This window comes from Taudactylus pleione, unplaced genomic scaffold (assembly GCF_031769625.1).
Source record: "Taudactylus pleione unplaced genomic scaffold, aTauple2 ptg000066l, whole genome shotgun sequence".
NCBI classification, from domain to species: Eukaryota; Metazoa; Chordata; class Amphibia; order Anura; family Myobatrachidae; genus Taudactylus; species Taudactylus pleione.
The window spans coordinates 15,181,451-15,198,099 of NW_028284468.1; the positions used below are offsets into that span (position 1 = coordinate 15,181,451).

Below are 16,649 nucleotides of genomic sequence, written 5' to 3' on the forward strand. Positions count from 1 at the left end.
TATTATTTTTTTATACTTTTATTATTTTTTATGTTATTGTGTATTGGTTTGTTATTACATCTCTATGTTTATTAAATTGGTATATATTTATATATGCGTTTACACAGCTTCATGCTATGTATGTTTTAGGCATTCACAACAGTGGGAAACACTCAGTGTTCATGCGCTGTGCTTCTTGTTTAGTATTTCTCACCCTTTACTAGTACAGGTGACTATACTGTGCTCCACAGATGCAATTCCCTATATTGTAGAAGATATGTTTTATTATCATTATCCCATTACTATTTTATTGTACCCACAGTAGTGTTCTGACACAAGGCAGTGCCACAGTAGCTTTTCAGCTTCATCTACTAAACATATTTACCTACTTGGTAAATACAGCTACTTTTGCAACAGTTATCAAGTGTTAATCTAGGTTTTACATCTATAAATATATGCACACGAGTCACTTTGAATGTATGACCATATCATTTGAATATATTTCCATTGTTATCTAAGTCTTGTACCTTTAGTAGTCCTAGGTCAGATACTGCCTGTTGGAAAGAGTTTCCCTAACTAGATTATTATCCCCAAACTATTCCCACTGAACAGCAATATAGAGAAAAAGTAACTTACAAGATAGCGCCTGACCCAGGCAGCCACAACAGTTTGGCTCCTCTTCATCAGGAGAAAATGAGTGCGGCACTTCCATCCCCTGTAGATTTTCTGTATAAGAGTGGCCAGGTCTTCCAGACGTTCCTTCCTCAGCTCTTCCAGCTTGAACAGCTATGGTGGATATGACAGAAGACCTTGATGTACATTGCGGACTAAATTCAGTGACTCAGATGAAGGTGATTTAGCAGCTGATAGGAAAACTATGAAACTATTTTTCTAAGACAATTTTCACAAAAAAATGAATAGACAAATGAAAAAAAAATAAAATCACAGAGCAATGCAGTCCAGACAATGTAATGGGTCTATGAAAGTAAAACAAGCCCCCACGAAAAACAATACACAATGATAGTCTGGAAAGGATTTACAGTAAATGTTTAGCAACTAGTTCACTTTGTACGGCAGTGGGGGGAGCGGCACGGATCATTGTATATGCTTTCTTTTAAAGCAAGGGTTCCCAAACGCTGTCCTCAAGGCACCCTAGCAGTCCAGGTTTAAAGGATATCCATACTTGACCACAGATGACTTAATTCGTACTTCAGTCAATTTGATTTAACCACCTATGCTCAACCATGGATATCTCTAAAACCTGGGCTGTTGGGGTGTCTTGAGGACCGCCTTTGGTTTAACATTTGCCTTCCTCCCTTACACAACTGGCAGCAGCTAATCCCTACCATGCGCTCCAGAGTGCCATTTGCACAGCATTCTGGGGTGTTTTTCTGGCAATGATGTTGGTAGTCACAGACCACCGCATCACTACCTAGGGGTCTGGGGTCTGGGGAGACAGAGGAGATCCTGCCATCGTGGTACGTGTGATGACCAGGTCAGCCTAAGCACTACTGGCCATCGCCATCATCACACATACAACTGCGCCAATTAAGTGGTTAAAGGGTGAAAATCTCATTATAAGTACTGACCATCTCAGACTAGTAATAACAGACTGAAAAAACAATTCTTACAATTAATATAATTTATTGAAGGGCCAGTATTTGAAATATATATATATTGAGACATTTTTTACTATTTAAGCTTTAACATTATTTTAATTTATTTTGTGCAACTGAAAGTCCATGGAGACCAGCCTGGCGAAGAGATAAATTACCACCAATCCAGTATCGATATTGTATTTACTGAGAGAACAGAAAATCAACCCTGTTGCCAAATATTATCAAACTTTGTTACATTGTGTTCTCTAAACATTTAACCATTTATCATATTTTACAAAAAATCCAACTTCTTAGAAATATGTATTATGGGTGAGCTATATTTTTGGCAGAATGATAAAGTAGCACCAGTTTGTCACATGGGCATACCAGTTCCCCGAGCAAACTTTGTTTTCATAGTCTTGGTATACTGAAAAAGCATTTCTCATAACTAGCTGCATTGCACAGTTAGTATAAAGCCCCTATTGTCATCTCAGGGCTATAGAAAAAGCACAGCTGTACTGTTTAAACGCGTACTGTACTGTACATTACTTTGTCCAGCTCAAAGCTACAGGAAATGGTGCAAATAATGTTTAGTGTGTTATGGGTGCCAATAAATGGCTATAATCTAAGACTTCATCACTGTAGCCAAGATTAGGAAGATTGATAGAATTTACAGCAAATAATATACTATGTAACCAATTGTATACCATTCAACGCACACTTTCTTATTATATTTTAGTACACTATAAAATGTTGTCAGTACCTGTGCCTCTCCTTTAAGGTTGCTTTACCATTCCAAATATATGTTGCTGTTATCTATTGCCCCCCTTTGTGCCATCTCCAGCTTCTCAAACTATGCCTTCCCACTCTCTGATCACAACTTCCCTTCATTTTACCTCATCTTACCTCCTCCACTCCCATCATCACCTAAATCTATGCATACTAGTGGCATCTAAATGGTTATAACCTGATACTCTCCCCTCTTCCTCTAGCCACTTTACCCTATGCTTTTGTTTGTTTTTTAGCACAGATCTCCAGGCAGTTCTCCCACAAGAAAGGACCTCGATTGTGGTGCTGGAACTTTTAACTGATCTGTGCTTACAGTATACCCAGGGGGTGATCACATAGAATTTAGGATGGTTTGCCACCACTAACTAGATCTGGAAACATCACTCTGATGAAGTACTACAGGAATGCTTCACTTGCATACTGACATTGTTTTATATTTAACCAGAAATAGTGGATGAATAAGCAGACATACAGTTCGTGGATTACGGATGAATATTTTCGATCTTCCAAAAGAAAATTCTTCTTTATTTATTTCCAAGTCATTGAGCAGCACTTCTACACCAACTCTATGAACAAACGAGAAGAAAAATTAGTGCTCAATCCTAGCAGAAAATGTAAATACATTTAAATTTGATCCTTTACATTTAGCTTAAATCTTACTATTTAATCAATGTATGTATAAAACGGAGATAGAGAAACCATTGGCAATAGTTTAAAGAGAGCAAGTCATGCACTGAGGGCCTAATTCAGACCCGCTCGCGAGCGCTGAGCGCTCGCAAGCGGGTCGATGTTGGGGCAGTCGCTCCGGGTCTTGCTACAAAGGGGGCGTGCTGTCGATGGTGAGTGACAGCACGCCCCCTTTGGTGGGTGTGCCGGGGGCGTGGCTGCCCAGACGGAGGCGTTCCCATAGGCTGCGTATAATAAGGGTGTATTCATGTAATGGACACAAATGGATGTGGACACACACACACACATGGCTGTTAGGAGGTGTATCTCGTACGGGTGCTAAAAGGCACAAGCAATGATATGCAAGGATGACAGTGGCAGGCAACATACAGCACTCCAGCTGCTGTGAAAATACACATTCCAGCATTCCATACTTGCCAACTCTCCCTGAAATGGTAGTAATCTCTCCAACTCCCTGAAGAGTCTAGCAATCTCCCTGATTGCACCTTACCCCCATTATGTTGCTGTTATATACTTGGAAAAAAATAAATCAGAGATATATACATTCAAATGGTATAATCAGTGTCATTTCCATGCATTAGTTTTAAGGCACAATGATCCCTATAGCTCCATGCATTTTCATATAAGTTTTCTCTTGGCCTCTTATATGGAACCACTTGTAAAGCACAATACATGAGCAAGCCCTGAAAAATATCAGTGTGTTTTCATCAACAATAGATCTTCCGGTACTTCCTCACCTTTGCGGCCCCCTGCTGGAGGCGCTGGTTACGCTACTTACGTATCTTCACTAGTCAGTGAAGATAAGTAAGCAGCATAAAGATCAGGCAGTGTCCAACGTCATTCCCTACCATCCAAGTGGGCATGGAGGGGGAATATATCCTTGTGGCGAGCAAAGCAAGCCACCGTGCTCGCTGCGTGGTGAGCCCGCAAGGGGCCGAATTGGTATTTCCTCATGTTTACACTACTTACGTATCTTCACTGACTAGTGAAGATACGCAAGTAGCGTAACCAGCGCCTCCAGCAAGGGGCCGCAAAGATGAGGAAGTGCCGATCTCACTAACTACTTTGGAGCTTGTTTACATTTGGATGCATGTCAAATTTATGACACCTCTCAGACGGAGCAGTACACGTCCACTTTACCGCCGCGTTCATAAATGGTGCTTTCACAATCTCCCTGAAATGCTTTTTAAAAACAGGGCAAGCATGCAGCACAGGCTTGCCGACATTTAGCTCCCTCCTTCTGGGAGGGAGCTGTCGGGCTCAGGGGTGCCGAGAGGGGGGGAGCGGGTACAGATTACCCGGGCCCGGTCTTCCTGAGGGGCCCGGCGGGGGCCCGGGTCCGACGCTGCCCCCCCTCCCTCACAGCAGCCCAGCACACAGCGTGTGCTGAGCTGCAGTTGGAGACTGCTTGTGGCTGCTGAGCAGCAGCCACAGCAGTCTCCTATTCCTGTGTGGGGGGCAGCGATCACACTGATTGCACCCCCCTGGCTTTGCGCCGGGCCGAGGGGGCTCAGAGCGCCCCCCCTGCCCGGCGCGGAGCGCCGCTGCAAATCTTTATTAAGTTTTTTTCCGGCAAGGGGACGTGGCCACGCCTCCCGAGATTAGGCCACGCCCCCTATTACCGGGGCCCGCCTTGGCTCTTGACGGCCCTGGTTGGGCTTACAGGGCTGGGGGGGCATGACGCGGCCAAAGGGGGCGGGGCCCGGCACCCGATGCAGCGTTGGGGCTGCACAATGCCGTGATTAATGGCACTGTGCAGCCGGGGGCGGAGCCATGATAAAGCGATTCAGCGCGAATCGCGTCACCGGCCCCCCTGCTGAAGGGGTTTTTACTTAAAAGCGCGGGGGGGGTGCGTACACATCGCCGGGGCCGGGAGGATTGCCTGCCTTCCTGGGAGGTCGGGAGTGGCACCCGATTTTCGGGAGGCTCCCGACCAAATCGGGAGGGTAGGCAAGTATGATGCAGCATTTACATACAAAAATGTACAGGGGGAGAGGGAATAGATGCTGCACAGGAGCTTGCAATTCACTGATAAAATTAATGTTATATGTCAATCATGAGGTAAATCATGCCTCAGTAATGTGTAATTTATATGTATGATCAATACCCTATTAAAATTAGATAAAGAAAGGGGGGATGTGCACCCAGAGCAAATAGATACAATGATATAGAACAGGGGTGGGGAACCTTTTCTGCCGAGGGCCATTTTGATATGTATAATATTATTCATGGGCCTGGTGCAGGCCATGCCCCCTCAGTGTGACGTCACATGGGGGCGTGACCACCATCACCGGTGATTACAGCAATGCCCGGAGCATCCTGAGTTGAGGGGGCCAGGCCAAATGATTCCGCGGGTCTTATGCGGCCCCCGGGCCTGAGGTTTCCCATCCCTGGTATAGAAGGACAGAAAAAGAAAACATAATTTTTATTACGATAATATTAAAAAGGTATAGAACTATTGGACTATGGGCCTGATTCAGAGCCGGACGCTATTTGTGCTCGCTCGTTCAGAAAAAAGGGGTGGCTATTCAAATGAACCGTTCGCTCTTTGCGATCTGTTCACGCCTCTAGGTCTGAACGAGCGAACCAAACATGCGGTCGTTTTTTGGAAAACTACGCTTACGAGCGGCTCTGAATCAGGTCCTATAGTCATAAGGTATCAATACCAAAAAGCTATTCAAAGAGCTAGGATAGGTGAAATTTAAAAAAAATATTTAATGGTAACTGTGAGGGTGTGTGAAATGTATGTATACCAGAAAGTGATCACCTCTCGCTGGAGGTGAGAAAGTATGAGGCAAAAATATAAACTAGAAGTGTGCGGAATAACTACAAAATTGTGAATTAAATGAACAGAGTTGTAAAATGTAATATCAAATGCTAAAATGCATGAATATAAATGGTTCAATTACAGGGAACAAAGGCCCTCATTCAGAGCCACTCGTAAGCGGCAGTAAGCTCGTTCCGAGCGATGTTCGGCCATCTGCGCATGCGTACCGTTTATAATACGCATGCGCGATCCAGTCAGTGTGGTCGAAAATCGTTTGTTCGCTATATAGCGAATGCCTGCTATTTTGAGTGACAGAATGAGGCGTATGTGGGTGGTAACAGGGGAAGGTGCTTGAAAACGGGGAGTGGAGATCAGAACGCAGGCGTGCTTAAAGGTCAAAACGGGCGTTTTATGGGTGTGCATAATTAAAACTGGAGCGTCTTGACCACGTCACTTGGTTTTTTTTAACTCAGAACTGCTCGCAAAATAGCGGTTGAAAAAACCAACCACAAGAATAGCGAGCAGTTGTTCGATGTACTCGATTAATCTATTAAATAGCGGACATGACGTATGGTGCGAGCGGCCAGGGGGCGTTTTTATCAAATAAACGTGCGTATGTTTTGCTCGCTCGTTCAGACATGGAGGCGGCAACAGACCGCAAAGAGCGTACGGTTCATTTGAATAGCCACCCCTATTTTCTGGACGAGCGAGCGCTAATTGCGTCCGGCTCTGAATCAGGCCCAAAGATCTATCATGGCAATCAGCATTCCCTGCCACAGATTTGCATGCTATAATTGTGGCAGGGCATGCTAGGATGTGCATTTTCACAGCAGTTGTAGTGCAGCACACAGCCAATTCCTGATCTAGATGCATATGATTGGTGTATTGACCCTCCAGCTGATTATATTCACTTCATTAGCATTGTGGTAGATAATATGAAGTCCGGGTCATTTATCTACATTAACTAACTTACATTTCCAATTTGATTTTTAACGGGAAAACAGATGTCTATATTTAACTTTTATTTAGTATTTGTGTTGGTATTTAATTTTATATTGAAAATGCAACTTTTGTATTTACTAATAACATTTAAGTTGCTGTCCTCTCTTGTATATAACTTTATAATTTACTACTAACACTGAAGTGTACGTCTGACAAAAGAAAATGATCTGGAGATTAATTACAATTTAAAAGTTTTATTGAAATTTACACAATTTAATGTCTCAATTAATTCTGAAATGAAAGCATACAACAATAAACAATTTGAGAAAAAAAACATAATTCATAGAATCATTTTGTTTAACAAACTTTCATGTACATTTTTGACACATCCAGGTACTGTATAACCACCAAACACACCAGTTACAATGGATATCAAATATTGTTCAGGAAGGTCTTGCAAACACTGTTGCAGAAGGCCCCACAAATGTGTTGCACTTATAGGTTGCTTTGCTTTTATCCCTCTGTCCAATTCATCCCAAACCAGCTCAATAGGGTTTAAAGCTGGACACACATCTAAAGATTCTCTTTCCTATAAGTCAACTACTTAGCTGGGTGAAATGATGACCGGGTAATGTAAGGAGTAATGTAAGGGAGCAAACAACAATCGTCCATTTGCTCCCAAATGCTAAAAAAGGATTCACTGCCTGTTGCTATACAGTGACAGCTCTCACATCGCAACACCGCCCTGCCGCTCCGCTCTACTCCATGCCACCAATCCCTCTCCCACCCTTGCAGAAAAAAATATATATTTGACACACACATGGAAAAACAAAAATACATTGGAGGGCACCTTTAGGCCACGGCGCACAGTTTGGGAACCACTGTCCTAGGCAAACCTCTTTTTCATGGACAACTGTAAGCTTAACCCATTACTTGTTCTCTGAAAAACGTCTTTTTTTAATATAATGCTGACATGTACATTATTTTCAGCTTAGCTGTTTATTGCTTATCTCTGTACTATTTCAGGACTTGAATTATTTAAGTTTCAATGAAAACTGTGAAAATCGGGATGTTTTAAAATTTTTGTCCAGCAGACTTTAAAAATGCACCAGAATTGAGGCTACACTGCATTTCTACCACAATGCATTGCAATCAACAACCCATGTAGACTAAACAACCAATGCTGATACACATTGCTAGGTCACCAAAGCACAAACTTGTTAAATGAAAATGGCCACCTACAGTATAATGGTTTCCTTGTCTCCTTTGGAAGACTCCCAGCCATAAAAGCCAAACACAGCCCTACAGAGTACTGCAAGAACTCTATACCACCACCGCTATTACCAAGGGGCATAGCACCACTAACCACCGCCTCGGTACACCATCTTGACACCCGGGCACTACAAGGCCCAGGTTTTCATGCACTAGAGGTTAACTGCTTTGTAAAGTCCCTTCAACCCCAATGGGACACACTTTAAAGCATCAAGCCCTAAATGTACATTATTATTGTATTTTTAACAATTTTTCACCCCAGTCAGAAAACTGTAGAATATAGTGAAGGCTCAATCACTGGACAGATGACAATCTCTTGTCATTCATCTCAATATATTATAGCTTTAGACTGGTCGTTTACCATCTGAAATTAGGAGTTTCTTTGTGCACAATTGTTTAATAAAATACCTCTCGGTATGTGCAGTAAGGGAGTCATTAAGTGAACACTTCCATCATAAAAATGTCAAAATAAAAACTTTATGAAAAGCTATGTGAAATAATTATATAAGAAAAATAGAAATATTGCCTGTTCCTAGTTTTGTGCATGATGCATAAGACATTTATTTCAGCTGAAAACTCAAAGCTTTTCTGGTACAGAACAAAGGGACATTTCTGGCACACTTTCAGAGCATTAGTAAGTCTTACAAATAAGCAGAAAAGTACATATGGTAGAAAGCTGGAGGAAATCTTGATAATGCAAAAGGAACAGATTAAAAATTAAATGTGCTCTTTGCTATGGCAGTCAGCATAGCAGAAATCTACTTCCATGTGTGAATACACGTATACTATAAAAATTGGCAAACAAAACATACAATTGATCCTATTGCTATATGTACAGTATGGCCAGCAAGATAACAGTGCAGCAGCAAAAATCATTCTTCTGCTCACACGGCAAGCATCGGAGTAACAGAAGTTACAAAACAATTGCACAATAGCACGATACATTTATTGTATAATGTGCACAACAGACAGGTAACTTCCAACTTATGTGTTGACTTTAAATATCTTTTAAAGCAGATGTCCATCTAGTCTGTTTTTATCATCATTCTTTTTACAGACCTTAAATAGTTATCTTAAATAAATATTCCACTGGACTAGTTCAATAAGCTTTAGTATAGCTATAGTGCTACTTTCCTAAGTTGCCGCATTCCTTCCCCAAATCAGCATGCACTTCTCACTCCTGCCAATGTCTACCTGTTAAATAGGCAACAGTGTTAGTGGTGTCCTATGCTGCCATGAACTAATCACTTGCATTAGTTTTTAAAATTCGATTTCACTTCTGTGCTTATAAAAAACATTAAACGTAATAGCTAAAATAAAAAAAATGGTCTGGACACCTTCTGATTCCCAGGTCAGCCATTTCAAATTAAATACAAGATCTAGAAGCTGAATGGCTCCACTGCAATTAGTTCAGATTTATGATGCACCTCTGCAATTGTTACTATGCATACATGCAAAGTACATGTAAACCATGGGCTTTTATGCAAGCAGTATTAATAAATTAATGATTCATTGTTACAATTCTTAGAAGTCTAATGAGTATAAATGAAACATATCTGAACGCCTACAGTACTGTTTATTTTTGAACAATTCTTCAGCAATTGGCAGCACCAGCAATGTCTGAACAATAACAGCACGGTAGAACAATACTGCAAGCTATGGAAAGGTATTATGATACAAGCCACAGACGCATGATAAATAGAAGAGACTATAATGCCTCATTATTATAAATATCTCAGCAAGACAGAACAAATTGTTAACAAGTTTTATATATTGCGCATTGGCAACAGGCTACGGCACGTCATACTGGCTGAAGACATTACCCAGGAATGTGATTTTATGTACAGTGTGGAGGAAGAGAGGGTGATGTCATCACTCTCACCTTTAGTTACCACACAGTGTTATGTATACCTGGACATTTATTTATTTTAACAGCCCACCTGCATTAGCTGGTAGGGAGATGAAAAATGTGACATAGATTGAAAATAAATGTAAAACAAAACAAATGGGTAGACTAATGGCGTCATACAATAGGAATACTCTCCCCATGTTTTATTTATTTGGTGGTCCACCCGGCAAAATGATCTTGCCGCCCAGCACTTTTATGTTTGGTCCAGACTTGAGTCACCGGGCACCCGCATGGCACTACTGCGGGAGTAGCCAGGCTCATTGTGGGAGGCCAGGAGCAGGGATTAGAGGAGAGGGAAGACGTGGCTGACAGGTCTGAGCAGCTAAAATCTGCGCATGGAGTCTGTAGGCTCCAATCAGGTGATAGATGGGGGGCGAGACATAGCACTGGTGCCAGAGAGCAGGCAGCGTGCGGGGAGTGTGTACGAAGACCTCACAGAGATTCCGACCCAGGTGGCCAGGGAGCTGGCCGGCCGGCCTCAGGTGGGATCCAGGGGCTGACTGTACGTCTGTGCACCAGATCCGGGGGCGGTCTGTCTGTATCACCAGTATGCTCACAGCCAGACCCTGCCAAACATGGAGGCTTAGAAAAGCGTACATTGCTGGTTCTGTACTACATCACCAGGCTTATGCAAGCGGTATGTGTACACAAAATTGCTGTTAGCCTTCCATTCACCACAAATCCCAGCATGTCAGCCAGGCCAGAAGCTTGCAGACATGATGCACCCTGGTCAGCTACAGGTGGCATAACCTGGTTATATTGTTTAGACGCCACTCAGCATTTGTGTGACTAACTGATAAGTGTGATCACATCTGTGTGGGGCATGTAAATGCTGCAAAGGGCAATAAGGGGCCATACTGTGTGGGCATAGTGTGCAGTAAGGGGCTATAATGTGTGGGCATAATGTGCAATAAGGGGGCATACGGTGTACATAATGGGCAATAAAGGGGCCATACTGTTTGGGCATAATGTGAATTGGTACTATTGTGTGGCCACACTCTGTCCATGTGAAGCTACGCCCCTTTTTGCACAAAGGCCCCCATCCGGCTGCTAGTTGATGCCACCCGGCTGGCAAAACTTTCTGGGGAGAACACTGGATATAGATAGATAATACTCTGTATAATAACTGCAGAAGATGTGTCTAGTCTCCTTAATGCTCGCACAGTGGAAGCCTTGGCAAGTGCCCCAACGGGAGACAGGATAGACTTAGAAGAGGACCGGCTAACAAGAACGGGGTAAGTATTGGAGCCAGTTGAGGGTGGCGGGGGAGGGGGGGTGGGTTTGCATAGACTCAGATGACCCAGCATTCTAGTATTTATATACAAAATTAATCCTGCTGCATATTACTATTTCCACCTTTGTATAAAGCTTTCATGTGAAGGGACTTGCTGTCAACTTTTATTCTGTAAACTTTGCTGAATAACTCTACATATTGCTCTGTGAGCCAATTCCTGCACTGTACTATTGTACCCTCTGTTTGTTTTGCTGTTGACAAGGTGATTGATGCTGAGCTACTGGAAAGAGTAAGCACTGTAGGCGGAAATGTCGGCCAGGAATCGTGTGCAAAGTGCAGGTATCTCGTGTCGGTGTCTAGTCACTGCTTATAGCACACAGTTTGGTGGTGTTTGTGTACATGATAATGGCAATGAGACAGTCTAATAAAGTTCTCTGAATGTTACAGTGTAGATCTGAATCAGAATGTGAGCAGGGTCAAAAGTAACATGACCAGTGAAATGCAGGTATGTGGATGAGGTAATTAACAGGAGGGGTTGTGTAGTGTACTTTGTGAATGCCTTGTGTGTGTTTATTTATTTTTAGTCCAGTAAGCTTGCTGTTGGCCACTGAGACCCAGCTAGTGGCTCTCAGCTGAAGCTAGAGCCGGAATAAAGTGGGGGTAGAGGAGGCAAGTGCCCTGGGCGTCTCTAACTCAGGGGTCCCCATGCCTTTGGTTGCAGCTGTTCTGCAAGCTAGAGAAAGTGAAAAGTAGAGGGAGAGCAGTGTTCGAGCAGGTGTATGAGTTTATTTATGTGACTGTATGCATGTGTCTATATGTATGTATGTGATTGTACTGTATGTATGCATACTCCACCAACCGCCTGATTTTGGCAGAAGTGTCCCGCTTTATGAGAACAGCCCCGCCTTCCCACCCGCAGGCCAGAGTGTTCTGCATTGGTGGTTATGGAGGAAGGGGCAGCCAAGCAGCTTAGGAAGAGCTGTGCACTCCCCTAGCATCATGCGAAACGTGTCCAAACATGGGTGTGACACATGGCCGTAACTCCTTTTCGTGTGTACGCTGAAGGCACGTGCACAAGGACCCAATCCCCGTATTCCAAATGTTGCTTTTTAGGGCCCCCCAGACTTAAGTGCCCTGTGCCCCCCAAATCTTTAATCCAGCTCTGACTGAGGCCTAAGAATTGAGTGCACAACACAAATCTTCAACTTTTATAGCTTGTTTTCCCTGACTAAGGACTGATTGCGGTAGGTGGCATGGGGGAGGTGAGAACTGGCAATAACTTAATCCTGTGTTACATTTGGCTTGCAGGTTGATGTTGTTGTGCAACCCTCACACCAACTATTATTCAAGAAAAAATGGCTGGATTGGTTAAAGAAGAAGAGGAGATGCTGGTAGCAAATTACTTGTCAATGCTGTTACAGATAGCTTATTAATTGTCATATTATTACCATTAATGTTACTACTGGCATATTACTTGGCACTTCTAATATTTGTGCCATTTATTGGTTAACTATTTTTGGGTATTACTGTTGCCATTTTAATGGACATTCATGCTACAGGGAATTTTGGCCAAAATGTGGCATATAACCATACTATGGGCCATTATTCATTCTGCTGTCCATTTTTGGGCATCACTATTTTTTATTTGGAATCGAAACATAGAATGGGCAACCCTTTGGGTGAGCCAGGGGCTGTATGAGCACTCTCTAGTAGGTTATGCACAATCTATATAGACCGTGGTCACTGATCCACAGACACTGACAGTATAATATAGAAATATAGAATATAGCAATGGCAGGACCATATACAGTAGATGTCTGCCTCAGTCAGTTGATAAAAGTTGAGCAGGATGCATAACAGAAATGCCAGCATAAAGTATTATAACATTGGATGATATTATTTGTTTCAAAAAAGGAAAAGTATTGGAGGTTATTATTATTTATGTAGAGATGTAACAATCAGCAACATATGCAACAATACCTAAAGTGCAGATAGAAAGCACTGGTACCACAGATGGATGTAAAAGTCTTTCCAAAAACCCTAAACCTAACCCTAAAAATCATGAACATTATAAAATAACCATGTGTTGACTTTTTTTGTGTCAAACTTTTGACCCTGTCAACAGTTTAACTGTCAGCCATTTGACCATGTTGACCTTTTGACCCTGTCTACCTATTGTCTGTTGGCCATTTGGTGTCAATCTATTGACTGTCTATCTACAGTAGACACTGTAGATTTTTCATCCTGCACCCACCTATTGATGTTACCTTTAAAGTTTTTTACTTGTTGTATTGAAGGTAGGCGCTAGGTTTCTCCCTTTCTCATCCACATAATCTCTGGTTCTGGAGTCCCAAGAAGTTCATTAAGGGAGAAAGAACTGTGCTTTGCTCTCATCCCTAAAACTGACCGGGGCATAATCTAGCCCACAAGATGACCCAATTTCTAAGAAGGTTCTGTTTGACCATATTTAACTGAACTATTTTATTGGGAGAGACTTTTACATCCATCTGTGGGCGCACCAGCATTGCTAGTTTCCCCCTTGGTTAGCATTTGGCAACATGTCTGTTAAAATATTAAACATTTATCCATACATCTATTAATGATACCCCAGAATACGGTTTATTTAAATAAAAAAAACAATAAACATTTCAGTATTCTAGCACTGAAACAAGTTATTGAATCATTCTAAAATACATGTAACATTAACATATGTAAATTAACCTTATAAGCATAATTTCTATAATCACAACATTACCAGCATGCCTTATAATATAAGACAGCCACTTTATAGGTTTGGTTTTGCATAAGCAGATTTAAAGCAGCCTTTTGGCTCCGCCAGTTTTCAGTAGCTTCCAATATTCCCATTCTTTGTACATCAGGATATCTTATCTCACATACGAGTAACATTTAGCAGTTAACTTACCTTGCTAGACCTTTCCAGTGGGGCCATGTCTGCTTGCACAGCATCTTGTACCTTTCCAAACAAGGCTCATATGGCTGTCTGAAGGCATAGCCAGCTCTTCTGACCCGGACATTTTCGAGTAGACCAAGGTAACTGACTTGATGGCGCACAAGGGCATCGTTGAATATATGGGCAGCCTTCTTGTCATTTGGCTTAATGCATCTGAAAATGTTTATAAATCTCATGCATTATAAATAAGCAAAGCAAAACTATATGGTCCAAGATATGTAAATGAACACTCCATACTAAGGAAACCACACGTAAATATTAATCAGCTAGCTATAGAGAAGACTAATTTATTCAAGTTCAATTACGTGAAATGAGTGACTTATACCGGATGTAGTTTGGATTCTTTGTAAGTAAGTTCTTCATCAGAGTTGACACTGAGGCCTTGAACTGTGAACCCGCAGTTGGTGGCCTTTTGAGATTTATCTTGATCGGGTTGCCTTCTGGGAACATATCCTTGATAAGGGAATGGTTTGCTTTCCACATCGCTTGGGAGAGATCACGATAGAGCAAGTCGTTGTTTTTATCAACAAATCCTTCCACTTGGTACATGACCTGGAAAACAGACCAACGGGTAGATGACACAATTTAGCTACTAGGTAGGACAGAAGACCCACTTGTTTGTTATTGTATTTTCAAATGCTTTAAATGATCCAATAATATTGAAGCTGAGCAACAAACCATGAATACAAAGATGAAACAGTTTGTTGGCAAGCATATGTGGTTGCTAACCAAGAAATTTTTCACACATATGGTATGCATAATGTTGATTTATTTTATTCAGCTATGTATACAATCACGGATCAGAGTTTTGTCATTACTAAATTTATCTAGTTCCAGGGCATGTGCATGTTAACCTTTTATGTTACAGCTAGTTATGTGCATCCTAATGTATTAATGAGAGCTGGCCTTTCCTACTTTGCTGATCTCTGCGAGTGCTGCAACTCTGCATGTGGGGGAGAGGGAGGAAAGTGCCACTGGTGGGTGGGTAATGCCCCCTGTGGTGATTTATTGGCACTGTTGTAGGTTGAGGGGGTAATTCCCCATAAAGGCCTATTGGCCCTGGGAGCAAGGTGTTGTACAATACTTGGTGACACATGGCTCTAGGGGCAGTGCCACAATGGGAACCTATTGACACTGGTGTGTAGGTGGGGGTTATGTCACTGGGCACATATTACCAACTAGGGGGCAGGGCTGGATAAAGGGTTGTGGGACCCTCAGGGCAACAAACTTGTGGGGACCCCTGACAATAAACAAGTCAATAGGATATGCTGGCGATGTTATTAAAAAGTATAATGTGTAAATAAACACACCGTAGTGCTCCCATTTCACATTATGCTACACAGAAACCCCAGATCACATATGCCAAAATGCCCCCCATGCTGGTGATGTAGCTATGAGTGGGGACCCCCTGCCGACCTGCTGTAAATCCGGAACTGCTAGGGGATAGGGGGCTATGCCACAAAATAATATATTGTCATTGGGGGGGGAGGGGGGTGGAAAGTAATGTTACCATGGGGTCCTTTGGACATGGGGGAACAAGGGGGTGCAAGACACCCCTTGGCATATTTTTAAAAATAAAATATTTAAATAGATTTTTAAAAATATGTTCTTAGGACCTTTTTGTAAAAATTTTTTAGTTAAGTGGTTAAGAACACTCCGTCCACAAACCGGAGTATTGCAAGAAGCAGGTATTGTATTGTATTTACAATTTGTGCCTTCATGGGAATGAGGTGTGTAAAGTGGATGTGCCATTGTCTACTCAATTATTATTATAATTATTATTATTACATAGTTTTAGATGGAACCCTGGCAGCAGATTGCCTGCATCCAGGACTTAATCTGTGCTGACCTGAGGCAAGATCTCCTTATTTTGTTACAGAAATATTCATATAGGATTATTTTTAAAATCTAAGAAAGCTTTCAAGTATTGGAATCAAATAGAGTCACTAATTAATTCAGCAATAACTTTCATGCAAGAGACAGTTACAACTAGCAAACCGTGGGAACAAAACTTTCCAATAAACAGCAAAATGCCATCAATAAGATACTTATAAATGACTAAGTATGGCGTTTAGCTTAGTGATCAATGGCCCTCATTCAGAGCCGGACGCTCTGAGCAGAGCGTTCGCTCTGAATGAGGGCCGTCCTCCATAAAAATGGAGCGTCCTGCTGGACGCTCGTATAGCTGTGGGTCACCACCCACAGCTCATACGAGCGTGCAGGATGATGGTCGCGATGGTCTTGACCATCGCGACCATCGCCAGTGCGACCAGAAGCCTGTGGTCGGGATTTTCGACCACAAGCCCTGGAGTGATTTTGGCTCTATCAGAGCCAAAATCACTCCCACTGACATCACTAGTGATGTCAGTGGGGCCGGCTTCTGACGGTAGGCGTTTCCTTGGGAACGCCTCCGTCTGGGAGGCACGCCCCCGGCACGCCCACCAAAGGGGGCGTGCTGTCAATCAACATCGACAGCACGCCCCCTTTGATCAGACACAACG

General features: G+C 42.5%; 1 protein-coding gene across 3 annotated transcripts in view; it reads right to left on the minus strand.

Annotated features, from left to right (window-relative positions):
• MYO1B (myosin IB) overlaps positions 1-16,649 on the minus strand; it is a 275,621-nt gene that overhangs the window by 45,187 nt on the left and 213,785 nt on the right. For all 3 annotated transcript variants that reach the window (XM_088466667.1, XM_088466666.1, XM_088466665.1), the window contains exons 17-20: positions 14,474-14,700; positions 14,101-14,301; positions 2,839-2,932; positions 616-765 (exon numbers count right to left, since the gene is read on the minus strand). In XM_088466667.1, coding sequence (XP_088322793.1) covers positions 616-765; positions 2,839-2,932; positions 14,101-14,301; positions 14,474-14,700 — 672 coding nt within the window. The remainder of the gene's footprint in view (positions 1-615; positions 766-2,838; positions 2,933-14,100; positions 14,302-14,473; positions 14,701-16,649) is intronic.